General features: G+C 43.5%; 1 protein-coding gene across 1 annotated transcript in view; it reads left to right on the top strand.

The window, feature by feature from the left end:
* Positions 1–1,956: 1,956 nt before the first annotated feature.
* The window catches only part of LOC310963344 (cadherin-6-like), a 71,741-nt gene continuing 47,762 nt past the window's right edge, over positions 1,957–25,935 (top strand). Inside the window, exons 1-2 of the mRNA XM_083936093.1 lie at positions 1,957–2,061; positions 24,726–25,103. Of these exons, the coding sequence (XP_083792219.1) occupies positions 24,867–25,103 (237 nt within the window). The 5' untranslated portion in view covers positions 1,957–2,061; positions 24,726–24,866. The remainder of the gene's footprint in view (positions 2,062–24,725; positions 25,104–25,935) is intronic.

Here is a 25,935-nt window from a genome sequence, read left to right as displayed (position 1 = left end):
AATGATCAATGATCCAGTATCATCGGTGCAAAGTGAAAATATCGTATACGAATCGTCATCTTGCGCCTTTATTTTAAAATTCCCACTTAACATTTATTCTTTTTATTAAAGATAAGAAAATAAGAGCTTGTTTTTCATTTAAAGGTCTGGGAGAACTAACCAATGAAATTGTCAAATCCTATTTTAGTTGCTTTTTGTGAGTTGATATGAATATAGCTGATTGTGTTATATGGACGTATGACATTTGTATCATAATGGTACTGAAGTTGTGTTGTGGCAGACAGAAAAACATCATATTGTTGTACAAAGTATAATATTGTATGGTGATAAAACTTGTGAGTATCACCCCAATTACACATCACACTAAGTTCACATAATATCACATTCTTTTTTCATAAGGCTAGTTTTACCTTGGTGCACCTAATAAACTGGCAACTCAGTGTTTTTTATTCGTTGATGCACATACTTTAATTGATTATAGTAGAAGTAGTTGCAGTTGTACAGTAGTACAGTTAGGGGGAGACCAGGGATGGTTGTAACATGGGATAGTTGTAACACTTTCAATTTATCCACTCAGGAACGAGCTATCACCGGATTCACTCTGCACATGCTCAGTTTAGTCCTCATTCATCATGTGAGGAAGTGGCAGACACTTTTTTTTAACTGAATTTATTTTTGTGATAGCATTAAGTACATCCAACTTCACTCCCTATTAATATGTGATTATAGCTGTCATTCATGCAAGTCATGTTTTAGCTTTTAGCTGTAAGGCAAGCTAATTCATGGCTAACTCAAGTAAACTTGTATTTTGAATATAGCATCAAATGATAAAAGAGCCAGACAGACACAAACAAGCACGAACACACACATACTGCACATTTAATAGCATACATTAAAAAATCATCTTTAATAAAACTCTAAATGTCAATGACAAATGTTTTTTTCATAATCCTAATTTCATGATGTTACAATTCAGCCCATGCTACAGTCGGACTATGGGGCGAATTGTTACAATTCACAAACAAAAGGGGATAAAAGGTGATTAGGGTTAGGCCTCAAAACGACTTGGTTCCCTGCTTTTAATACGTAATAATGAATTTTTTTTACTTATATGCATAAAAAGGGAACCAGAACAGACTGATTCAGGAGCATAATAGAAGCAATATTATCATTATTATTAACAGTAGAAGTACAGCAGTCTAATAGTAGCCTATTGTAAAAGTTGCGGCAGCAGTTTCATTCATTTAGTTCATAGGTTTAATTGCAATTGTTCAAATAGAACTCTAACTAAAGTACATTTGGAGATAGAAAAGTGAAATGTAAGAATGCCCCCAGTGTTGATCGTGGTGAGGACATGATCATTAGCAGTACAGTAGCAGCATAGACTGCAGTGGTATCAAACATATGGTAATTTGCACTCACATGATAGTCGCTGGTGCATTTATCCTTTTACTTCATACAGAGCGCCCAAATGTAATTAGTCATTGTAATCATACATGATCCAGGGCTTCCAGGGGTTTAAAGGCAGCAGGGAGTCTAACTGGAGGCTTTCACAAAAATAACCATTTATTGATTGATTCAAACCCACACTCGACCTCTGACTTTGCAACTATTAATCAGGGATTATGCAAATGTCAAGAAAGCGCAACCACAAAAACACTTGGCTCTTATTGTTAAACTTGAACATGGCACGGCAGCGGAAACCCACCAGCCCCGTGGAACACTATTCTCCCATTCTACCATCTTCCTTTTGTTTTTTTCTCGGTGGTGTGTGTGTGCGTGTGTGTGTGTGTTTCTCCTTCTTTTCCTCCCCTTCTCCTCTTTTTCCGCCGTGTTCTGCTGGGGACTTGTGAATGGCAGCCAATGGGAGGGTTGAGTCCCCTCAGCCTTTCAGCCTCCCTGACATCCACAGCGAGAAGTGATGCAGCGCGACTGAGACGCGCAGTTGAGGTGGAACAACGGGCAACAAAAGCTGCAGTAAACGGATACACTCGCCTCCGACGTGCGCCTACACATCCCTGGGAGAAAAAAAAATCTTCCTAGAATAAACTTCATTATCAGGTGAGCGGCGTCTTTGCTTTACAACTTGTATCCGCTGTGGAAAGGGTCTCTTTTGTGGCACATTCTCCGCCCGAACAGAGAACACTTTCTTCTTCTGCAGCGTTTTGAATGGTCCGAGTCGGGTTATTCAAGGTTGCTCGCGCACTAATAACCACTGCCGAATAGTTGCTTATATAAGACTTTGATTTGCTCTTTTGCACATAATGGGATCGCGAGTGGAGCAAAATCCATAACACTAATTATTGGAATAGCTTCGGGCTCTGATTTGGAAATGAGTTCGAATCGGAACTTATGTGCAGCCTGTCATCGTCCACAGCATTTCAATTCACCTTACAACGTTGCTCAATCAGTTTTGAGCGGGTTCGTCAACTTTTGTATTTTGTTGGACTGGCTCCGTTTGTAATTCTTATTCATGTGTCGATGTAAACGGAACGTGCCCCTCCGGTGCAGAGGTCCTGCAATACGCAATCCGCCTGCCCCAGCGCGCTGGAGTGCTGCGGGCCTGGGCTCCAAACGCACCTTTTCCTTTGATTTTGTCTGTCTATGAAAACTTCAGGCCTTCTAACGATTGCTTCCATCTATCGGCTGATGTTTATTTCCCCCCCCCCCTCCCGCCCCACCGATGATCTTACTGCAGCCAGTGGTAAATCCACGGGGCGCGAATCGATGCAGGTGGGACAGCATGCTCTGATAAAGGTGGATGACTGTCTATCTGTGGCTGCCTGCAGTCGCGCTGTGATGCCCTGCTGCCTTTTTTGTACGCGCTGTTAAGAGATCGGATGAAAGGCCTTGCTTTTTTGGGGGGATTGGAACACACTCCTGGAGTTTTGACTCAAGTTTTCTAAAAACAACATGTCCTCTAGCGTTATTGACTACAAGATGATATCAGTGATGTGGCTGTGAATATTTAATGGGCTTGCTGAATAATGCAGGCGGGGCTATGAAATCATTAACTTGGCTTCTTTACTCTAAAGTTGCAGCTATTGACAGTAAGAGGGGAGAGGTGAAGGGAATCTAACAGGACTATGTAATCCTAAAAATTGAATTTGGGAAAGTTTTTCCTGTCCTTTCTGTTGCCTGCAGATTGCTCCATGGTGCTAGTTACTGCGCTGGCTCAATGTAAGCCTGAAGTAATATGCCTGAAGGCAGCCAAGAAGTTGTTTGGGGGTGTTGTCAAACCGCCTGGGGAATATTCTGCAATAATCACCCCTCAGCGCACATGCTTTTTGAAATACAAACAACGACTTGTGCTTATCAGGGGACATTCGTGTAGGCTCTGAAAAATCAACTTTACATTTGTAAAGGGTAACTTCATTGCCTTTTTTTATTGGAACAACTCCCTGCTTGTTTTTGGAGGTGAAGAGCAGCTTGGTGAACAGAGATTGTCTGAACCAGAACAGGTTTTGTGGTCCAGGTTTTTCATAACACCGGTTTGAAGTTCAGAGATGAAAGGGACGGAGGAGAATCTGTGGCTGATCAAAGTCATACAGAAAACACGGCAGGTACTGAATATTTAAAGGCTCTGCAAATAGAGTTACTGTGTGTGTGTGTGTGTGAGTGTGTGTGTGTGTGACATGTGTGGGGAACATACAGCACACCAGTGTGCATGTTTATGTTCCGTGCATAAAGACGTTCAAAGTAGTACTGCAGAACTGATTTGACAGGCATGGGAATAGATGCATCAGAGCCATCTGTATTTTGTAAAGCAGGGCTCAGATTACATTAGACAGGCCCTCACATTTCATCTTTTCTCTTCTCTCCAAATATCTTCATATCATGTGCAGCAGCTTAGGGGATATTCCAAAAAGCTTGAGTCTCAATCTGCCGGTCGGCTCCATCCTGTCCCTGTGAAGGATGACGTCACAGGATGGTGGGTTTACCCGACGGCCACACGAGGATGACCGGTGACCCGAGCTGATTGCATTATTTGTGCTCCAGATGGGCAGCATCATTTTGATGTGTCCTGCTCATAATATTGAGCGTTTATAGTCCTCTCTTCGGCAGCATCTGGAGCTAATAAAATCACATCCTAGTGGCTGCTGACTGAAGCAAACTCCCACCTCCTATGGGAATGCCTTCTCCCCTCCTCTGTGTGTGTGCCTGCTTGTATACTTGTGGACATTTGTTGAGCCCTCATTCACAGCAAGCGGCTCTAATATGCGCGCTTCGCTTACAAATGTTTGAAGTCATTGGCAGAGAGCACCCGTGGGCATTGTAGTTCACTAGATACACCTTGATTGTTTGAGTGCATTAGTCCCGGTCTGTATGACGAGATAATAAATCATGACATTATTTGTACTGCGAGTGCTTCGGGATTCCTCTGAAGATTTTTTGTGCCAAATATTTATCTGGAGTTTGCTTTCAGTGCCAACCTACTGGGCTTCTCTCCTTTTTTTCTCTCCTTTTTCTTTTCTTTCTCCAGAACAATGCCCCCGCTGTACAAAACAGACTTTGCCACTTCATCAAGAATGGCAGATTTGCTACAGTGACATTGTCTTTTATTTCTTAAGGCGTCTCGTGACCATTAGAGCACATTTCCTGCAGGCACAATGGCAACTTAATAACTGCTCCTTTCTAATGAGACAGATTCCCTTCAGAGACGCCTATTTACGGAACAACCGTAATTGCACAGAAACCAAAGTACGAATAGACGTATTTCTCACCCATCAACACACAGAGACAGAAACAGTGACGTCTGTTTCTAGTTAAATTAACTATTGGCAGGGGCTGACGCCACCTTCTCTCAGAAGGTCAAACCTTAGTCCCAGATTGAATTTGCTACGACTAAAAAAGACGCTAGAATTAGACGGTTAAGCCACAATGAGGCTGTTTCTCGACAAGTTTCAGCAAAAGGGATTTGAGAGCTGGATGGTGGCCAGGAGAGTAGAACATCACTGTAGAGTCTGCCTAAATCCCTCCGAATAGGCCTGTTTTGCTCTCTGTGTGCTGAGAAGATGAATACACGTGGATCAGACAGTTTACACCTCACTTAACAATGGGTAATTATTTCTCCCTGCTTTGTGCAGGAGAACACCAATTACACAGGAAGATTCTCATAAATGTAGTTTCAAAGTGGTGGGACAGAGATATGGTGCATGTGCAGTGTGAATGTATAGTGCTGGATGTAGCTGATAGTACAGTGCATGGCTTAAAAGGCTGGTGATAAGAGTCCAGCTTTCTACAGTGTGGCACACTAGGACGGATGTGACTATGAAATCACTTAGATTCATGTCTTTGGGGTGGGAGACAGAGTAAATTGCTGCCAATGTTGAATAATGCAGTCTGCCAACAGCTTTTTTTTCTCCCTCTTCCCCCTCAAACTGTGGCTTGGCTCCACAGCTTTTCTAATTATGAAGTGGCTGAGAGATAGCTTCACATCTCCGATACTGGTGGTGGTGGTGGCGGCGGTGGTGGTGAGCGGAAGCTGGCCGTATAGCAGTCTAACTGAATTACCAACAAAGCCTGACAGACTCTTGGAGTTTAGTGAACATATTTGCAAAAGTAACATCCACACCTACCTATTCAGTCACAAAAATGTAGACACGCACGCAGACTGACACATATTTTGAAGTCGGCACACACAAACACACAGGCAAAAATGCAAGCAAACAAACCAAGTACAAAGAGGGAAGGTGTACAGTTCTCAGCACGCTTCTCAGCACAATTTAACAAGATATATTAGTCACCCAGGAGGCAGCAGAAAGCCAGGCGTCCACAGTGTACAGCAGACTGCAGTCTGACAGTGGGAGATAGTGATTTACAACAAAGCCCTGTAGACCATGGCACAATTTCAGAGTTGCAGAAATGACACTGGTAAAGCAGGGGCATAAAAGTATATCCACCAGCGACGTCTCATTTCTTACACCATTTGCCCCGGGAAGGGAAGGGTGGAGAAGGAAGGGGCAGATGACAAATTTAGTATTGTAGCTACCTCACAATGCCGAATTCTGTTTGGGTGTCATCTAAAGTGTGAGCAGAAACTAGAAGGAAGCCACCCACAAGGACGCCGAGCATTCGCTCTTTCTTAAAGTCTAGGTGAAATCGATTTCTTGACCTTGCGAGTGTACCGTTAGGGTTTGGATTGGATTGGAATTAAGTCTCTGTATCTAACGTGTGTGTGTGTGTGTGTGTGTGTGTGTGTGTGTGTGTGTCCGGTGTGTTGTGTGTCTGTGTGTGTCTGTGTGTGTGTGTGTGTGGGGGGATAATCATCTATTAGCAGAAATCACAGATCCAGATCACTATCAAAATCTCATCAACTGGTCCTTGGCTCCAGGCATATCCGACCGCCAAATTTCATGGAAATGTGTTCAGACACCTTGCTGACTTACAGATTAACTAAAAGAGGTGGCAATGCAACTTCCTTAGCGGAGCTAAAAATTGCATCTTGAGGGGCGTCCAGTAGCTCGCCATATAACCCACGCGTAGCAGCGGCCTGGGTTCTACTCCGACCTGCTACCTTTTGCTGCTGCACGTCATCCCCTATCTCCCCCATTTCCTGTCAACCAAGTTAAACTAAAAAATGAATGCTTAAAAATCCTAAAAGATAATCTTTAAAAAAATCTGAATCTTGAGAGCATCTTGATTACATATTTTCTTAGTCTTGTAGGGGGGAGTGTCAAAGTGTCATGTAAAACCTAAAGAAATCATGTACAGTACAATTGGTGGAATTGAATTATGCGTATATTCGTATACGGTCAAGACAGATGGGCGTCCTCCACAGAGCTGGGTCTGTCTGACGTTCCTGCCTGTTATAGGGAAGGTTTTCGTTGCCACCGTACTCTACGGGGGAATTGTTGGGTCTATGTTTATCATAAATAAGTCATAGAGTGTGGTCTTTACCTAGTTTGTAAAGTGTCCTGAGATAACTTTTGTTATGATTTGGCACTATAAATAAAATTGACTTGAATTGAATTGAATTGAAAGGAAAATGTGCATTTTTCAATTTATTGCCCCCTTCAAAATTAGGGATTCTTACCGACTGTCCTCCTCCAACATGTTCTTTGAATCATCCTAATCTGGTAATCGGCTTCTCTGCTACTGTACATTAATATGAAAGGGGGGGGGGGGGACTCCTGAAGGTAACGTCCTGTGTGATTCAAGTGTTTCAGCCTTGGCTTGAGGTAGCTACTGCAGGAGAAGAGTGTGAGTGAGTGCAGCAGACAGATCATGTCCGCAGGTCCTGCCTTTCCCCTCTAGTTGGATTCCTGTCTGTGCAAAGCCCAGAGGCTTAACTCCGGCTGCAGTAAGTGGACTGAGGAACGCTAAACACTGTCTGGGGGAAGGCTGCTGAACATGACAGCTAGTTAATAAGTGTATGGAAGACGAGCAAGTGCATGAAGGAGTGGAGGGGGGCAACATTGTCTGTCTGACTTTTGAGACTTTTGTGAAAGCGAAGGGAAGGAGAGAGGAGGATTGGTCAGGGAAGGGGGGGATAATATTGACTGTGGGATGACGAGAGGGTAATAGGAGATCAGAGTGTCCAGCCACAGGACAGGGAGCATTAGCGCCTGACTGGAGTACAATGAAGACAGAGACGGCCGTGAAGGGAAAGGGTCGAGTTGGGGATAAAAAAAAAGGAGGACTATGAAAAAAAAAACTGTGATGCTTGTTCCAGCTAGAGAGAGGGAAGGCGATAATGATGCTTACTTTACCCCTGCAAGGCAGCCGCAGTGAGAGCTGTCAGCTTCAGGCAACACTGGCTGGTGGGATGCTGCTGCAATGCCACTTGGTATGTTAACCCCCCAGACGTCACTGACAGTATGTGATAGATTGCAGGTGTGTAATTACATGTGTGTGTTTGTTTGCAAGTGTGAGATGGTGACAGTGAGGCTGTTTGTGGGACCTTTGTGCGTGCGTGTGCATATTGAGGTGCGTCTTTGTGACTTTTAGCGTGTCAATTTTTCTTGGCAGCTGTGAGAGCGGACTGATGTGATTTTCCCCTCTAACAGCCTCCAGGAGTAATGATCCAGGTTATTGCAGATGACGTGTAACACCTCGACCCAGCGGGCATTGGCGCTGCAAAAACCTGTCCTCATAGGTTAGGCGTCAGGGAGACTGTTGTCTTGGTGGCAGCGTCGCACACACAATTCCTCTGTCTCCCAAACCTGTCACCTTCAGATGGGCCCCTCCTCCTGTGGATAATGGTCTCCTGTCTATGTTGTGAATGATATCTGGACTCCATTGTGCAGCCGTTTCCTCTGCTGTGCTATTGTCCTGCAAAATGCCTTTGTGAGTTTCTTCCTTTCTTTTTTTTTCCTGTAAAGGTACAATGTGCAAGCTGTATTCTAAGGTGCTGTAAATGAACAGGCAAACACATCTGCAAAGGTCCTATTTACTTTCAATCCCCAGAGTGGAAGAGAGAGGTTTCTGCCGTTGTTCTGCTACTTCTCAAAACATTAGGATGTTTCATTGTGAGCAACAGAAATATAAAAACCTCCAGCACAAACTACCTGCTGAATCAAAACATCTGTACCATTTTAGTGCTGTATATTCCTCAGGGAAGGACACAATACAAGCTTTCTGCAGCAACATGGGACACAGTAATAACAGCACAGTGCTGTATCGGGCTGAATAATACCCGGGAGGTCTTTCAGACAGTGGGGAAACCTGTCCCCTTTGAGGAAAGGTCATTCTTTTAGAACCCCAACAGCTGAACACTGTACTTTGACCTGAATAACTGACAAACGGATGTGTACGGGTCTCAGAGGCCTCCAATTACTGTTTCACGCCGCTGTCCATCAAAGACAAATGGGGCAGGACCTGCCAGAGGACCTTCAAGTTTCTGGAGCAGGCAGCCTCACAGTCCAGAGGAGCTGTAAGCCCTCTGCAATAATTGAGTTTGATCTAATGAAGGTAATGCCAAACTTGGGGTATTGTTTGCCCGAGGACAGAGCAACAGAGTTGAATTCATTGTTAGGAAAGATGCCGGGGGAATTTCTTTGAAATGGAAAAATTGCATTAAACATTCCATTTGTATTAATTATATTGTGCCTCTTATTAACATTGGCTCGCTCAGCAGCAGCAGCAGCGGCATCGGCAGCGGCACTGCTGGTAGTATTGGGCTTAAAGCTGCACTCCAAGCAATAATATTAGAGGCAACCATCCATGCCTGAGGCACATTGAAAATGCCTGTGATGTCAATGAATAAATGACTATAGCTTTATTCTGAAGCATTGTGTCTAGACCTTTGGTCCTATGAGACATCAGTCACTCAAGTTACTCACCACTAGATTCAATTAATCATAACCTTAATTCAATCTGATGGTCGAGCCTCCCAGCTGTAAGCCTCTAAGTGGGTTTTAAGAGAGCCGGAGTCTGCTGGTGTACGGTCCTCCATGCAGGAGCTGAAGGGCTGCCTGTCTGGCTGGGATTTAATGACACTTCAGAGGTTAAAGGTTAGACTCACGGAGGCAGGTGGAGCGGTAACTTGGGTCTGGAATGAACGTACAAACACCAATACCTAAGCAAGCACTTGTGCATTTGAGTGGAAGAAGCGGACCTGTACCTTCAGTTACTCACTCATCAGCTACCAGCACAAATACAAGAAAGCAAGCATGTATATGCATGGGTGCGTGAGTGTGCATGGACACGCATGTCAGAACTTGACCTACAGTAGCAGAAGCAGATGCAGTGTGGATCCTCCTCAGTCTCATAAATAATGGACCGCGGTGAAGCATCTGTCAACTTTTCTGTCAACCCTGTTCCAGATGGAAGTCAGACAGGCCAGGCCGTGTTACATACACATAACAAACCTCCATCCATTGTGTCTCATGCACCCGCACCCTGTTTACATCAGCACACTGACACCCGCGCTCACCTACACGCCTCAGCCTATCTGCTGATTTATTAGGTCCTGCACCTGGCGTCCTCCACCGTTTCTTCTTGAACCTGCTTGCCACGCGCGCAAATTTAATCATCGCTAGAAAAAGTGCAAGCGTGCTCTGAAGACCTCCCCTTAGTTCAATAAATAAAAGTTAAAAAAAATACATTCAGTTCTCGATCCAAATACGCAAAAAGCTCTTGGAGTTAACGCATCAGTAGCACCTCATGACATGGTGGTGGGGAGATGATAAACACACTCCTCCCGTGCCTTACATGCTTGTTGACTGAAATATGGCACCGCTCCTTTCACACTAAAAACTCGCTGTGAGTTCCTTCCCAACATAGCCGCAGAGCTGTTCACCCACTAAGTCGTACTTCCTTGACATCTGGCTCCGAGACATCTGGGTGTGTTGTCCACAGGCACGAGGCCAGGAAAGGGACAGCTAGTGAGCAAACGAGCCAGCTCAGAGGTTTGTGCGCCGGAACACGTTTGGGCTCGGTCTCTGTCTTGCTTCCCTTCCCCTCTGGCAGCTGGGTGGTAGGATGAGTGGATCGGGCGCTGGCGGGTGGCGGTTACTGTACGGTTGCTTTATGGACTAAAGCGCCGTCTTCCCGGCCTTGTCGTAATAGAGGATTCAGCTCATAAAGCAGCATCATGATTTGCAATAAGCAGAGTTAGGGGAGAGTAATGAAGGTGTAAATTAACTGAGCCATTCTTTTTTCCCCCTTCTTCTTCTTCTTTTAATCTGACATTGGCAGTCTCTCTCCCTCTTTCTCTCCTTTCTGTTCTGTCCGCTCCCTCCTCCTCCTCTGCTTCTTTCTCTCTCCCTTTGCAGTAATGGAAAGCCTGGCACTCTGTAATAAAGCAGAGTGAGCAGCAGTATTAGTAAACAGTCCCCGCAATCATTCAGCCAAGTCCAACTCCTTTGTGCATGTGTGTGTGTGTGTGTGTGTGTGTGTGTGTGTGCGCGTGTGCGTGTGTGTGTGTGTGTGTGTGTGTGTGCAGTGTTTTATACCCCTGTACAGTGTTAGGGCTGTGGGCGTTGGGGCTAATGAATGAGGATGGAATGAGGAGTATTTAATTCCAGTCTGAGAGAGGGAGAGGCAGGGACTATTTGTCGGGCCTCCTCATAAGAACGCCTTTGTTTTCACGTTTTCACAGAGGTTCTGAACAAAAAGCTTTCTTTTTTTCAATGGCAGCACCAGGAATGTAGATGCAAATTTGTTGCATACAAGCTTTGCGAAGAGGAAGAGGACCACACAGCCATCAACGGGGCAGCAGGGGCTCACCTCTCTCACTGCCCTTTCTTAAATAAAGTCGTCATCCAAAAAAAAATTTTTTTAAATGGAGTAGTAAGTCGGATTGGAAGCAGTCATCAAATGACAGGGTCCAATACTCCCAAGTTAAAATGCCTGGCTGGGAATCATGTTAAAATTTCCATTCCTCGCTCCAAATCGATCGTATGGGTCTCTGCTCTCCAATATCCATGGTCACCTTTGCTATAAAGTGGGGTATTACTTCTTTAATGCAGTGGGGTTTCATTCTGTGACCAGTGAGGAGAGGAAGGAAAAGAAATGTATCTGGCGACCTCAATCACAAAGAAATGATGGCTGCGGATAATGAAAGAAAGTGGTCTGAATTTTCAATATATATATATATGGTTCATGAGCAAGATTAGTTGCTTCAAGTCCGCCCATGACATTGGGTTGAATTATTTTTCTTGTCTGCCTGTTTAACTCCAGGTAGCCTCCGTGGACACGTTAATGCAGTATTGATTGTTTATCTGTAATAACACCATTCTGTTGCTGCGCTGTTGACAACAGGGGAAGAAGGAAGAGACATGAGAGGGTTCGGGGATAGAGAGGAGGGTGCCGCGGGTGGTAAGGTGGTGATAGATAACACGCTATACCCTCTTTTGACTGGTGGCTGGTGATTTTGAATCTCAGGGTAAAACGAGGTGGCTGCACATATTCTATCTGGCAATAGGCCAGGTGTGAAATGGGAAATAGAAACTGGGGTGAAAACGTCAGTGCAATGTGGAAGCTGCTCGATAAGGCTGTCTCCTTCCTCCAAATAATTCAATCTCCTGCTCCGACCATTCTGGTTACTGGCTGGTGCCAACGCCGACATCTACCCACTCTCCGCCCCTGGGCCCGGAGCCCATATGGCCAGCTACAGTGTCTCTCTGTGACCTATGGCCGGGCCTGTTGTTCAGCCAACCCCCCTGAGGAGCTTGGTAATTACAAATAGGCTGGAAGTCACACCAGCCACGAGGAAAGGTGAGTGTGATTAAAGATGTGTGTACAGCAAAGTTCAAGGGGTGCTCCACTGGCATGCCAGCGTATTGAATCGTGTGTCTTAGCAGTGCGTGGGAATCAAACGCTAACTTGGATCACTCAGGCTTCTTTGTTCATTAGAGTTGTCTGTTCCCATGAGCGGCAATAAAATAAAACAACCCATCACAGCGCTCATTTCAATGATGAGGTCGCTCTCCGCAGGGAAACATAGCTGAGGTAAATAAGCACGAGTCACAGTTAAGGTAACGGAAGATCACGGCCGTCGGTTGTTCATCTCAGAGGAAGCCTGAATCCCTTTTGACGTGATTGGTTGGAGAAGCGTCCGGAAAGACTCTCGGCAACAATTCTGCAGGATCCATTAAAAAATGTACGGCAACAAATGAAAAGCCAGCAAATATGTCCATTTCATTGATAATGAAATATATATTTTATACAAGGCATATGAACTCAGATGCAATCACAAATTGTGTGGCTTATTCTTAAATGGTGTTCATACAATGCATCTTATTTTCATTTGTTTTTTATCCCAAGGCTGAGCTGATACCCCTGCACAAGTCCTGCCTGTGACAAGTGGCTTTCTTAACACTCCAATGCCTCAGTGGTTTTAGTTGGGTGCAGTTTAAGAGAATTTTGTCCAATTTAAGAACAGTCCAAAGCCATAGTATCAGTAGCTTTTGAGTGTGTGTTTGTGTGTATGTGTGTGTATGTGAAGCCTCCAGGATTAATAATGTAAAAACAGGTGCTCCTAGCTGTTGTGTGTTATTTTACGGTGGGCTTTTAGGAAAGGTCATTACTCTAAGTCGAGGGGGAGACATGTTTTGTCCTTTTTATTAGGGCCATATTTTAGGTGTGTGATGTCTTTGTTTTAGCTCCATGTATTATTTAGTCTTGTGTGACAATTGTGTTTGTAGCTGTCTCGCTGCTGACCCACTGTTACAGTCGATATACGCCTGAATGGAAATGTGCTTCCACGTCGTTCCTTCTCGTGTAATTGTCACGACGGGGAGGCAGAGACAAACGTGGGAACACAGCTCCTTCACTGATTTTCAATTCACTGCGCCAAGTTTGACCTTTGTGTGTAGTCCAATCAATGTACCTGCTTCCAGAGACGCACCATTCATTTAAAAACAACGGCTGTGGTGTGATCTAATATCCTGCTAGGGCAATATTATTATTAAGAGGTAAACAAACGTTATTGATTTAGAAGTAAGAGATTTTAATTAGCAGATTTAATGTGAATGCGATGCAGCTCCGGCCTTTTGCTCCCAACTGTTGAAGGCTAAATGTACAGAAAAACAGTCTTGTGCTTCGCCGCACATTGCACACACAAACACTTGGGAAGCAAACACTGATTTGCATAGAGACGGAGGCTCCCATAACCACCAGTGTATTACCACAAAGGCTGTAGTGGGAAAAGCAGGAAGCCGCCAGACCCCTCCATTGAGCCTCCCCCATCCTCCCATCCCTCCCCCCTCTGCCATTGTCAGTCCCTGAGTAGAAGGCTGGGTTAGACCACACGGCTGCTGGTGACTAAAACATATGCTCTGGTGCACACACAGGAAAGCAAACAACGGAGGGTGTCTCATCTGCTAACGTGTCACCGGATGAATGTCATTAAGCTATTATTTCTTTGCTCTTTATGTACTAGGACGTCTCGTGCCCATTTGTTCTGCCACCGAGGCACAAGGATGACCACATCTGTTTGCCACCAGGGTACTAGGCATTATTAATCATTGCGAGAGGACATTTAGCAGAATCAAACCTCCATTTATTAGCCCCTAGCGCGGGATTGGAGAACTGGCGAGAGGAGATAATGACTTTAAGCTCCCATTTAGTCAATTAATTCTGAGAAGTGGAATCAGAAACTACACGCTAAAAAGTGAGCCAGTCTCTGTTGTTTATGATGACACAGTTCAAAACTGCATAATGGCTGAAAGTCCATTATTTTTTTGCACTAGATTTGGAACAGAATGATGTTGCCCTAATAAAGAGAGGATCTGGAGTGACTTCAGAGGAGAGGGAGCCTTTAAAATAATGTGCTGAGAGGGTCCTTTTCAACTGCTGTGTCGCTCGCTGGTAAACAGCCATAAACACTGGTGCAAGTTCATAGAATCCCATCTTTGTTTTTGTCCGTGACAACAGGGAGAAAGAAAAACAGAGCACTGTGTGGAAAGCTGGCAACCCACAATTTAGTCCAGACTGTGGAGACATAAAATCAAGTGCACTAGAGGCAGGGTTACTTCAGGAGCCCTCGGTGGCTTCTAAACTGGGCCACTCAGACAACGGCTGTGAGAGAATCGGACTGAGTGATGCAAGCTCGGCTGAATGATGGCACGGTGGAAATAACTAGAAAACATGGAAAATAGGGGGGCTCTCATTGACTTGGCCCAGATTGTATGATTTATATGGGTTATTTGGTAGGCATTTGGGCAGCGGAGCATGGTAATGTGTTTGCAGTGAGCTCTGGAGTGGTGCACTGGGATGAATGCTGGGGGAACATCCCGCTGCCTCTGACAGGGATAGGATGAGATAATTTGTTTGGATTACTGTCATTCAGTCAAAGGCACAGTCTCACATCGTTGCATGTCATGTATGATAAGGAAATTGATGAACCATGTACCAGAACCTTTTGTCCCTTATGTTTATTTTTCAGTGATTCCTCAGATACGTTTGTTAGTTTGCAGATAAACATCCTTTAAAAGACATTTTTCAGAATAGGTTAAAATGTTTGCAACACATCTCGGAGTGAAACTTAATTTGATATTTAGAAACAGAAAGAGGATTTAGAGAAGTGTTAACTAAATCTCGGTGCTCTTCCAGTGTTGTAGGTTGAATCCTAATTTTGGCTAGAGGACTCTGGTGTTTTGCACTACAGTGCTGACATTCAGTGAGGAATTTCGTTTCAGCTTTGCATTCCAATTTGACTGGGGATTTTCACATGTTTATGCTCCTACATTTTATGATGATGACTTTGCCCTCCCCAATCCGTAAAGAGTTTTTATTTTCCTTTGTGGTAATACGCCCCATCTGTCTGAAATCTCCTTTTTAGTGATCAATTTCCTTGCCTTAATCAGTGAGGCGTGCTTTTCTTTATGTCAGTGGGGTAAAGTTATTTTCATGACAATGCTGCATTGTGTCTAGACGCTGTTTCTCAGATAAACAAAGGATCAATATATATTGACAGGGTTCTTTTTTGTTTGTTTCACATCTGGATCCATTTTGCTGCTCAAACGAGGGACACACAAGGCTTGTTTTTACACATTTGGAGAGCAAAAGTTCACTCAGCTAGCCACCTTTTTGATAATTTGCCGATGGGAACTCTGTTGTGAACCACTAACCCACCTGGGCAATAAGACAGATGGAGAGCCCCAGACATGGGTCTAGCCTACAATTTTTTTTCCAAATCACACTTGGGATTTAGCTGTAGATTTCTCCAGCGAGCAGCATAACATGGATTGTGAATGACACCTACTCCGAGGCAGGCTCTTCTTAACAAACTGAGCCTGAGATGAGGTCAGGAGGAGGGAGGAGGGAGGAGGGAGAAGGGAGGAGGGAGGAAGAAGTAGCAAGGAGGCCAAAGAGAGCAGAGATGGTGAAACAACCTGCTGCCCACACCTCCACACATTAGCAGCCTTTAAGGGGCTCCTCTGTGGATTGTAACATGACCATGTTACCTGTGGCACCAGTGCCCAACCCTCCTCCTCCTCTCCTCTCCCCTCTTCCACCCTCACCCCATCTCTTCTCCCTTGCTCGTCCCCCTGGCTGACATTCTCCTTTCTCACTTTTAATTGCACCCCCGGGGCTCTTTCTGGGTTGATGTGGAAGTCTTTGGCTCAACGGGCGCAATAGGGTGCTTTGCTGTGTCGCTCATATCCCTCGTTAGGGAAAAGAAAAAGACAAACAGGAAGAGAAGGTGGAAGAGGCAGAAGAAGAGGAGAAGGCCTCTATGAGGTCTCTCCCGAGTCTAGATTAGGCTAAAATGCCACCCAGGCCTATTATGTGTAACAGCACATGTGCACTGGAAAGGCCATTAGCTGTCCAGATCCAATATGTATTGACAAATGCATTTGTGTGAGTCTCGGTGTCCCCGTCTCTATCCTCATGGTCCTGTGTTCAATAAAACCAATAGATACATTTAATAGCTAATTGTCCTGATTCAGAATGTTATCCCAAGCAATTCTTTGAGCGTAGAATCACGGGGCATTCGAAAATGGGCAGTAGACACATTAATCTTGCTTACCCAACACCCAACACAATGCACAAGTCTTATTGCTCTATGGGGACTCCACACAATCTGTGACAGGCAATTTAAAGCAATTTACTTTTTTCATTTTTTCATCAAGCATTTTTTTTAATGCAATTAAATGGCACATGATATGAAGCGAAGACGGGGCAGGCGAGAGAGCGAGAGAAAGAGAGAGTGAGTGTGTTTAAGGAGGGAGAAAATAAAGGCAGCCTTGTGCTTGTTGTAAACACTGCCTCTTAACTGGGAGAATATAATTATGGTGTCATGTTCTATTACACACCTTCATTATGACGATGGTGCTCTCTGAGAAAGCGAACAGGGAAAGATGAGACCTATGGCTCCTTTTTTTTTCAAAAATCACCTCCAGCGACAGGCGTTCGAGGAAGAAGGCTCGAGCGAGAACACATTCATTCTTTCTTTGGCAGTTTCTCTGTCATAGTCACACAGTGCGTTTTTTACAGGAAAATGCAGCTTTATTACCAGCTATGACACCAATGCTGGTATCATTTTCACAATACCAGTGAGTCTGTTTGTGTGTGTGTGTGTGTGTGTGTGTGTGTGTGTGCGTGTGTGTGTCGTCATAACAAAATTTGCTCCTGGAGAACACTTCTGTAGTGAGGACTACCACAGTTTTTAGTATTTTGATAGGTGTTAATATGTCTCAGTCTGCAGCCAGATTTCGTTGCAATTATGTTTCTCAACTTTGCAAAATTCAGTCAAAATGACGGCTGATTGGGTGTGATTAGAGCAAGGGCACACAAAGTAGGAGAGTATAGTCCACCCTTGGCCCGATAACTGTGCAAGACGCAGTCATGAAGCTTTACAGGTGTGTAGCTGAGATTAAAATGAAAGCCGAGTTCAAAGAAGGCTGAGGTCTGAGGAAGGGTGAAATGAGTAGGAGGGTATGAAGTGAGGAAGGGGTCACTTACGGATCACACTTTATGCCTCTGGTCCGATTTGGCGATAGCATTACAACCGTGCAAGATGCAGTTATGAAACTTTAGAGGTTTGTAGTTAAGATAAAAATGAAGGCCGAGTCTGAGCAAGAGCATAGGGGTAGAAAGTAGGGAACAGGCCATTCCCCCACCACTTTATGCCCCGATCCCTTCAGAAGATGGTCTCTTCTCAGAACTTGGGTTTTTAGGGTTTTTTTCCCATTGTTTTTAGTAACATTGTACAACCAAATAATTATGACGATATATATTTTACATATATATTTACATTACCTATCAGGGAGCAGAACTATGGTCCAGTACAAACACTGAGTAAGTGCATTGAACAAATCAGTGATTGGATGTGCCAGAATTTTTTTTCTTTAAAGTTACAATTCCATAAGATGTTTATCTAGCAAATTGTGTCTTAAGTTCTTATCTATCAAAGAGTTAAAACAATGGTGATCAGATGAAGCACTAATCAAAGCGCTTGTTGCCTCTTTCGAGATCGAGAAATACGATCTGAGTTTGCTGTGGAGATATTCCCTTTCTAATGCAAAAAGGTGCCATGTTTGTGATGCTGCTGACAGCGGTGTCTAGTGTAATAGGAACATGTGTGTGTGTATGGACTTAAGAGGGTAACATATAGGGGACAGACTTAATGTAGAGAGGTGAATGTGTATCAATAAAGTTTAAAAAGAGCAAAAAAAAAGTGTGAACACACATAAGCTGTGTTCCAAATCATTCCCTATCATAGAAGTAGTGCATTATATAGTGTGTACGCCGTTTTGTAGTGGTGGTCGAATTCTCTGTGGTTAAGGTTATTCACTATATAATCCACTATAAAATACCCACAATGCACAGCTAATTTGAGTGTACATATGATATAAAATACATTGTACTCCCCATACCACAATGCAATGTGGTTGTGTTTTACTGGAGGAGAAGAAGAAGCTGAAGAAGACGTGCTAACGGTAGCCAGATAGCATACTGCAGTTACCGTTACGAACAACTGTTACGAACAACCGTTCCTCACGGGTTGACTGCTGTTACTCGCTCGTGAAATAAGTTAACCATGGGCTATTAGAGCTGGCAATCAGGACACACAACCGTTGTTAACAGAACCACACTTTGACACCATCGAAATTTCAACAATTTATTCGGGATGTAATACTGAAATAAACAAGCAACATCAATACAACATTTTACCGTCCTCCTGAGTGCAGGTTTGTATGATAAACAGATTGAAAATGAGTTTACAGCTCCGTTTGTTTACATGATGCTGGATGCACCCGCTTCCATCACACATATATCCGGCACATCTACTGACACAACGATTTGTTGGAAAATTCCAGTGTAGTGTCTGAAATCTCGTTTGATCATTCCCTTTATAGTGCACTATTTAATAAACAGTGAAGAGTGAGTGATTGAATGAGGGAAAAATTTCGCACACATAGTGACCATGAATGTGACAAAATGGAGGCTCTGAAAGAACAGGCTCACCTGCACGTACATCTTACTGTCAAAGTGGCTGCCATAAACAAACTATCTCAAATCTGACGGATTATGACTTTAACTGGACAAAGACAAAATTGCATTTAAAAATAGGAGGAAGGTTTAAAAGTCGGTATAGTTGGCAATGTTCACAAGCAGAGAACCAAGCCAGAAATCTTTGTGAAGTCAAGGAATCTGACCTAAATTTTAACAGCCATGTTAATACAATTACCATCAGCTTAAAAATATATCAACAAGTAAAGGACCTAAAGACAGAAGTCATTTGCAATTTCAATTTGTCAATTCTTCTTCTTAACGACTGTAAAAGTCAGGGGTGCAGATCCAATGTCAGGATTGGTTGGGACACAAAAGTTTTTATTTTTTTTTATCACTGCTTACTTAACTGTTATTTGCGTAAATCATCATTTTAAGGGTCTTTAAGGGCGTATTATGTCTACTTACCCCCAGTTCTTCTCACCATCTTCCTTTTCTCCCAGTCTATGGGACTACTTTATGCATGATTCATTGATGTGGATGAATATCAAAATTCATGTTTTTAAGAAATTCGGGGGGACATGCACCCATAATAACAGTGTCTTAACAGGTATCTCTTAAAAAATCAATTAGACAACTGCAGCTGATTCCAAACAAATCTGAGGACTTTACACTGGCTTCCTATCTGTCAAAGAATTAAAAAATACTACTGCTGGTTTATAAAGCACTGAATATTTTAGGCCCAAAATCTATTTCAGATCTTCTGCTACATTATCATCCAGATCTCTCAGGTCATCTGGGACAAGTCTGCTATCTGTCCCCAGAGTCCTAAACTAAACTCGGAGAAGCAGTGTTTAGTTTGTATGCACCACATAAACTCCTAGAAAACTGCTTCCTCAGTTCTTTTAAATCAAGACTGAATACTTTTCTGTTAGCCTCTGCCTTTTTTAAAATCAAACAATTATTCATTTCTTGAACTGTAACTTTATCATTCTCTTCTTAGCTTGTTTTTTATTTTCTAGTGTCTTGGCTCTTAATTGTTGTCCTTTTGTTGTGTGTTTTTGGTGTTTTACGTAAAGCACTTTGGATTGCCTTGTTGCTGAAATGTGCTCTGTAAATAAACTTGCCTTGCATACTCATGTTAACCGCTGAAATTTGGAAACACAGTGATATTGCTGCTATTGCCACTGTAGTCTAATGGGACAAAAAGCAGGCGGTTTATTTGAAGGTAAAACCAAAAGAGAGCGAAGCTGAAATGTTGATAGTAATCAGTAATAAAGCTGTGTGCCCCAACAGCGGCAAGTATGGCAGGTCAAAGATGAACAGGATTCAGTCTGTGATGGATGTTTACTACAGACTATTGTTCTTTTCAAGTGTAGTGTTTCTAAAATATAGGGATTAGTTTCAAACGTGTCTGATTGTTTCATCAGACTTCTTCTAAGCAATGCTGCTATTGTCATTATTAATCAGTCATTAACTTGGTGCCAATTGAAGCAAAGAGCAGTATTATGGCTAAGATCCAAGTCATGAGAAATTATAATTCTCTTTAAGTCTAAATTCAGTCTTTCTTTCAACTCAACTCTCGTAGAGTACAAATAAAAAGAGGCAGGCATTTTGTCATAGCCACTGGGCTACGTGTGGCAGCACAGCATTCTTAACCTGCTGTGACATTTTTTGACGTCGCAAAATAAAGCTTTAGCTGACTTATTCCTGGTTGTGGTCCCTTGTCAAGAGAATTATCAGGGCAGGGAGCTATACAATATGGCTTCCAGGGCATGACAAATGTGGTCAAGGGGTGAGCGCCCCTTAGGGATGGCCGAGCCCTCCATACAGTGAGAGCATTAGCTTTCCACAGTGACATTATGAAGAAATCTATTGAAAAGGCCGACTTCTCAGTGCTGGGGGACCCGAGGTAGAAAGCTTCATGAGTCCACCCATGAGACTGGCTGGTATTTCCAACTATGCTGAAGCCTACAGCAAATCAATAGCTTAAAGTCCCACATGCTCCTCACCAGCGTCAATTAAGTAAATTCATAAAGTCGAGTGCACTGGGAGTTGGGGGATGAAAATAAAAAGGGAAATACTGAAGGGGGGGTGGGGGTGGTGGTAAAGCATGCAGTCATGTAGCAAATTTGGATTGGAAACAGAGCTTCTGCCATGAGAGTTGTGGCTTAGAGAAAGTAGAGAGACTATTTCTCTACGGGCGTTATTAAGAAGCCTGACAGTCCATCTCACTTTCACCTGCCTCCATCAACACACGCACTGCTGACCCGGGAGTCTTTTTTTCCCCTCCCCGCGCTGAGCCAGGCAGAGGACACATGCAAAGTGACTGGCTTTCAGCGAAAAGCCAAGCGATAATGCATATCAGCTCAGGCCTATGCAAGCAAAGTAAGCAGCAGCAGGGGGATGGGGAGGCAGGAGGGGGAGGGTGGGAGTGGGCTATAAACTGCAACGCATGAGGGAAAAGAGAAAGAGGGGACCTAACCCTCAGCTTCAACCAGCCGCAATTTGCCTCATAAGGGGAAAGCAGGGCATGCCTTGGCTGCCACTGGGAGACAGGTAGCGTAATGGATGGGCCAGTCTCCCAGCCTGACTGCTGACGCTGCTCTGACAGGACGTTTCTACTTCTCCTTCACTCCCTCTCTCCCCATTTGCCCCTTAGTGTTGTCACGGTAACTACATCTGATTTCAAAAAACTTTAAGAAAGTGTGTTGTAAACTGTTGAAATTCAACTCCAGCATTACATCGAGAGGTCATCAGCTGTGGAACCACAAAAAGACTTTTGAAAGGCCAAGTTTATCAGCTAAGAATTAAATAATGTAATGTAATAATTTAATAATCAAAAATTGCTAAAATTGATCGATTGAAATTCCAGCTTCTCAAATGCAAAGAATTTACTGTCTGTATAATTGTAAAATGACAGACAAAACAACACAATAAAAACATTATTTGCAGCAATAAATTGTATAAAATAGTGTCCGCTGGCTGCCAGTGGTTCTGGTCATTGCCATCTTGGCATGGCTGACAAAGAGGTGGAGCGTTGCTGGAGATGAAGCGTGTCAAAGGCGGCTGTGGCTCAAAGGAAGAGCGGGCCATCCTCCATTTGAGAGATTGGCGGTCCGATCCCCAGCTCATGGGCAGGGCAAGACACTGAACCCTGAATTGCTCCCTGTGCTGCAGTGTGTTAAATGTGGTGTAAATGGTTAGATTAGATGGTATGTAGGTGTCCACTGCCATCTGTGTGAATGTCTGTGTGAATGGGTGAATGTGACAAGTAGTGTGAAAGCTTTGAGTAGTCAGAAGACTAGAAAGACGCTATATAAGTACAAGTCCATTTACAGTTGCCATGACCTGGAAAATTAGACCAACCCGTTTTTTTGTACTAGTTTGTAAACATGTTTATCTATTTAATTTATTTATTTTATAAGTTGGTCATTTTGACATGGGGGTCCATGGGGATTGACTCGCTTTTTAAGCCCAGCCTCAAGTGGCCATTTAAGGAATTGCATTTTTTGGCACTTACATGTTGTCTTCATATTTCAGCCCTGGAGGTTGCCACTTGGTTGCAGCCCTAAAAATAATATACACAAATTAAAAGTTAGCTAATGCACTAACTTGAATGCTAGCAGCTACTGTCTCTATACTGCAGCTCACTGTGAAACCTTCTTCTTTTCATCAGTTACTCTATGCACAGTATAAACTGTGACAAGGTGAGGTGCAGTACACCGCAGCATTGATAATAAAAAAAACACAGTTCACAAGCATCTTTACACAATGTTTAACTGTTTGTGATGGGCGTGTGGGAGTGAAAGCAAAAAAGATGGTGAAACTGTCTTGTGAACCCCTGCAATGTGGAACAAAGGGAGCCAACTAGCAGAAAATATTCAACTGTATCTTACTCTCCATTATGTTTTGAACCGAATCCTTCTTCACCACCATCAGCTTGACAGACTGGTACAAGAGTGAAATATGCAGCTACTATATTTTGCTTATCGAGCCAACAAAGATACCCAGACGACATCAAAACCCCTGTACACAAGTTGCTAAAAAGCTGTCCCAGTTGATGTGGTGAGACATCTGTTTGTATAAGACTCAGCGGTTGTTCTTTGACATTGCATGATGGGTTTTCTTTATTTCTGTGGTATCAGATTTTCAGATACTTATCTAAGGTGCTGGTATCCAAGAGAGCTGTGGTACTGACGGGGACTGCTTCGCTTAGCCAGCACCTTTCCTCTCACTGCTCTTCTCTCGCTCCAGTTCCCTCACTCCCTTCAGTCAGTGTGGCTTCACTTCTGCATGCAGGTCAAGGTACTTAATTCATGGCCAGAGACATCGTTTTCCCATTCCCCAACACACTATGTGAGGAGAGCCTACCAGACTTACCATACATTGGGGCTAGACTGCACCCTCCCGCCTCATCCCCCTCAAACCGCCTTCTGAGAATGTGCGATACGGAGGAACGTTGCAGACGCTTCCCAGAGGACCCACTGATAACCCTCCTACCAAACCCCAGACGAGGAACACTGGCCGCCTGGATATCACTCAACCGGGGAGGAATAATGAGAACAAAAGCAGAATACATGGCCTTCTTTCTTTTTCTTCCTACACCTCCTTCTCCTCCACCTCCGTCCTGTTCTCTTCCTCTTATTCCATTCCCATCACACATTTGCCAGTGTGTTCTTGCACTGGCCTTCGGAGGACAGCGGAGAAAAAGAAAAGGAGATGGGTGGGAGAAATGATTGAGAGACGGGGAGCGGAGAAATTCTGCTGCCCATGTCAGGGCCCTTCTTTGTGGTTTGCAAACAGTCATTTTGTTCCGTATCTTTACATTGATCTTAAGGTAATAAACTGGGTTTGACATTGCCCAGGGTCTCAATTGATATTCTGCTGGGTCTGATAACAAAGTGTGCCGAAGCAGATGTTTAGAAAGATAGAATGGACTGCCCCACTCTATTAGATGTTGATTCAGGAGCTTAATGCAGATAAAGTTGCTCCACACATGCCGTACAAGATGTAAGCCAAGTTGTGTAATATTCCTAATCTGATATTTATCAGGTTATGCAGCACTTAGCCCGCCCGTCAATCAGATGGCTGACAGTCAACATGTAGTATGTGTGTGGGTGCACATGAATGGCTGGTGTAGATGCTGCAGCAGAAAAGGAAAATACTGTGTTGAAGATTTCAAATATGCTTTCCAGCTTTTTGTTTTCACTTGGACTTGATTGCTTAAAATCTTCTGCCTCAAGTGTGTAATTTAGTAATTGCATCTTAATTAACCGTTTCTATGAAATAATTTCTGCATTTCTCTTTAATTTTGGCATCATTTTCACTCAAGGCAGGGATTTATCAAGTGATTGCCACATGTCAAGGGTCACCTCCACCAGTGCACTGCAGCGTCTTTAGTTCCCTCTCTAAAGCAAGTGGAAACTCTACAACTGCAAAATTTGAGAGAGAAAATGTGTGGAAATGGTACAGGAAAATAAATGGATTTAAGAGTCAAATTAACTTTGTGTCATTAAACTAGGTCAATTCATTTTGTTGACCACATTCGCATTTCAGTTTTTTGTTTGGTTCCCTGTCTGCAGTGTTGCTTCACGGTGGTTTTCATTTAATTTTCATGATTTTATAGATCTTTATCTCTATTGATTTTTTTTTTTTTAAAACACTTGGAGCGCATATTTGGGAAGACGTCTCAAGCATATTTTTTTTCACTCCCTGTCTGTTCTTGGTCTTGACTCAATTTTAACAGCAGCACATCTTCAGAAAGCCTGAGTCGGTCTTGACTACAGGTTATGAGACAAAACGAGAGCTTGTGCAGTAACAAATCGCTGCCTCCCCTCCCAGTATTGACACTTTGTTTTCCTCTGTAAATTTTCCAGGTGCTGTTTGCCCGCCCCATGTGAGTCTGAGGAAGCCTTTCCTACTTCACTAGATTACAGCATGTGGACTGATCCGATACTCTGACCACTGGACACAGACCGCTGAGGGGGGAGAAGACAAAAGGTTGTTGTTGTGTGGCCATGGATGGAAGGAAAGTTTGCGTACTGATGATGCTGTGGGCCATGGCCCACCTCAGCTCTCCGGTGTACGGGCTCAGGGCCCTGCGAAGGACTACAGGGGGACGAAGGGGGTCCATTGGGCTGACGGGACAAGACGCCAATGGAGTGCCGCTCAGGCGCTCCAAACGAGGATGGATGTGGAACCAGTTCTTTTTGTTGGAGGAGTACACCGGGACTGACATGCAGTATGTCGGAAAGGTATTTAAAGAGCATGCTTTCTCCGTTTTATTTCTTGAGCAGACAGTCAGAGGAGCACACGGCCACATCAGCTGTAGATAATACTCTCTAAAGCAGCGATGAACACACACGGTTACATGCAAGCTGTGTTGTACCAATGAGCAAACAGCAGCTTCATGAGGCGATCACAGATGACACAATATAAAAAAAGCCCACAATAATAATACATTTTGTTATTGTCTTTAAGTGGCTGCAGTATAGTCTAATAATTATCAAAGCTCAAATGTCAGTCTGGTCACATGTGTAGTCTTGGTCTTTGATCACAATGCTTCCTGATTCAGATATTATTTTATTAAGCAGAGCTGCTTAAGGCAACACTGAACATTTGAGAAATTTGGCTTCTTTTGTAGAAAAAAAAAAGCTTATATTTCTCCTAAGAAAAAAAAAGTTTTGGTATCGGTACCATTACTTGGTTAAGACTATTACTAACAAACACTTAATCATGACCGATCACATACAAACACAGACAAATAAAGTAATATATTCTTGCTTTAATAGATTAGTGACTAGGGATGGGAGTATCAATTCCTTTTTTTATGTTTTTATGACATTTGGCCATTGCATTACGTCAAACTAATGCGTCTATGCTGCTGGAAACAAGAAGGAGTCACAGCGGAGAGGGAGAAACAGTCCAGAGCGTGGCGTTATAATGACATAAGCGCCAAACAGACAGACTGAGCCGGGTTTTTTGTCTTTGCATAACCTAAAAAACCTAAATAAAAAAGAAAGCTACAAACGTTCTTTCATTTCATCTACAGGGCTTAAAGTTCTCAGCCAGAGAGGCAGTTTTAAA

Source organism: Echiichthys vipera (genome assembly GCF_963691815.1).
Source record: "Echiichthys vipera genome assembly, chromosome: 21".
NCBI lineage: Eukaryota > Metazoa > Chordata > Actinopteri > Perciformes > Trachinidae > Echiichthys > Echiichthys vipera.
Note: the sequence above shows the minus strand (reverse complement) of the source record. Positions and strands in the feature narration are given on the sequence as shown.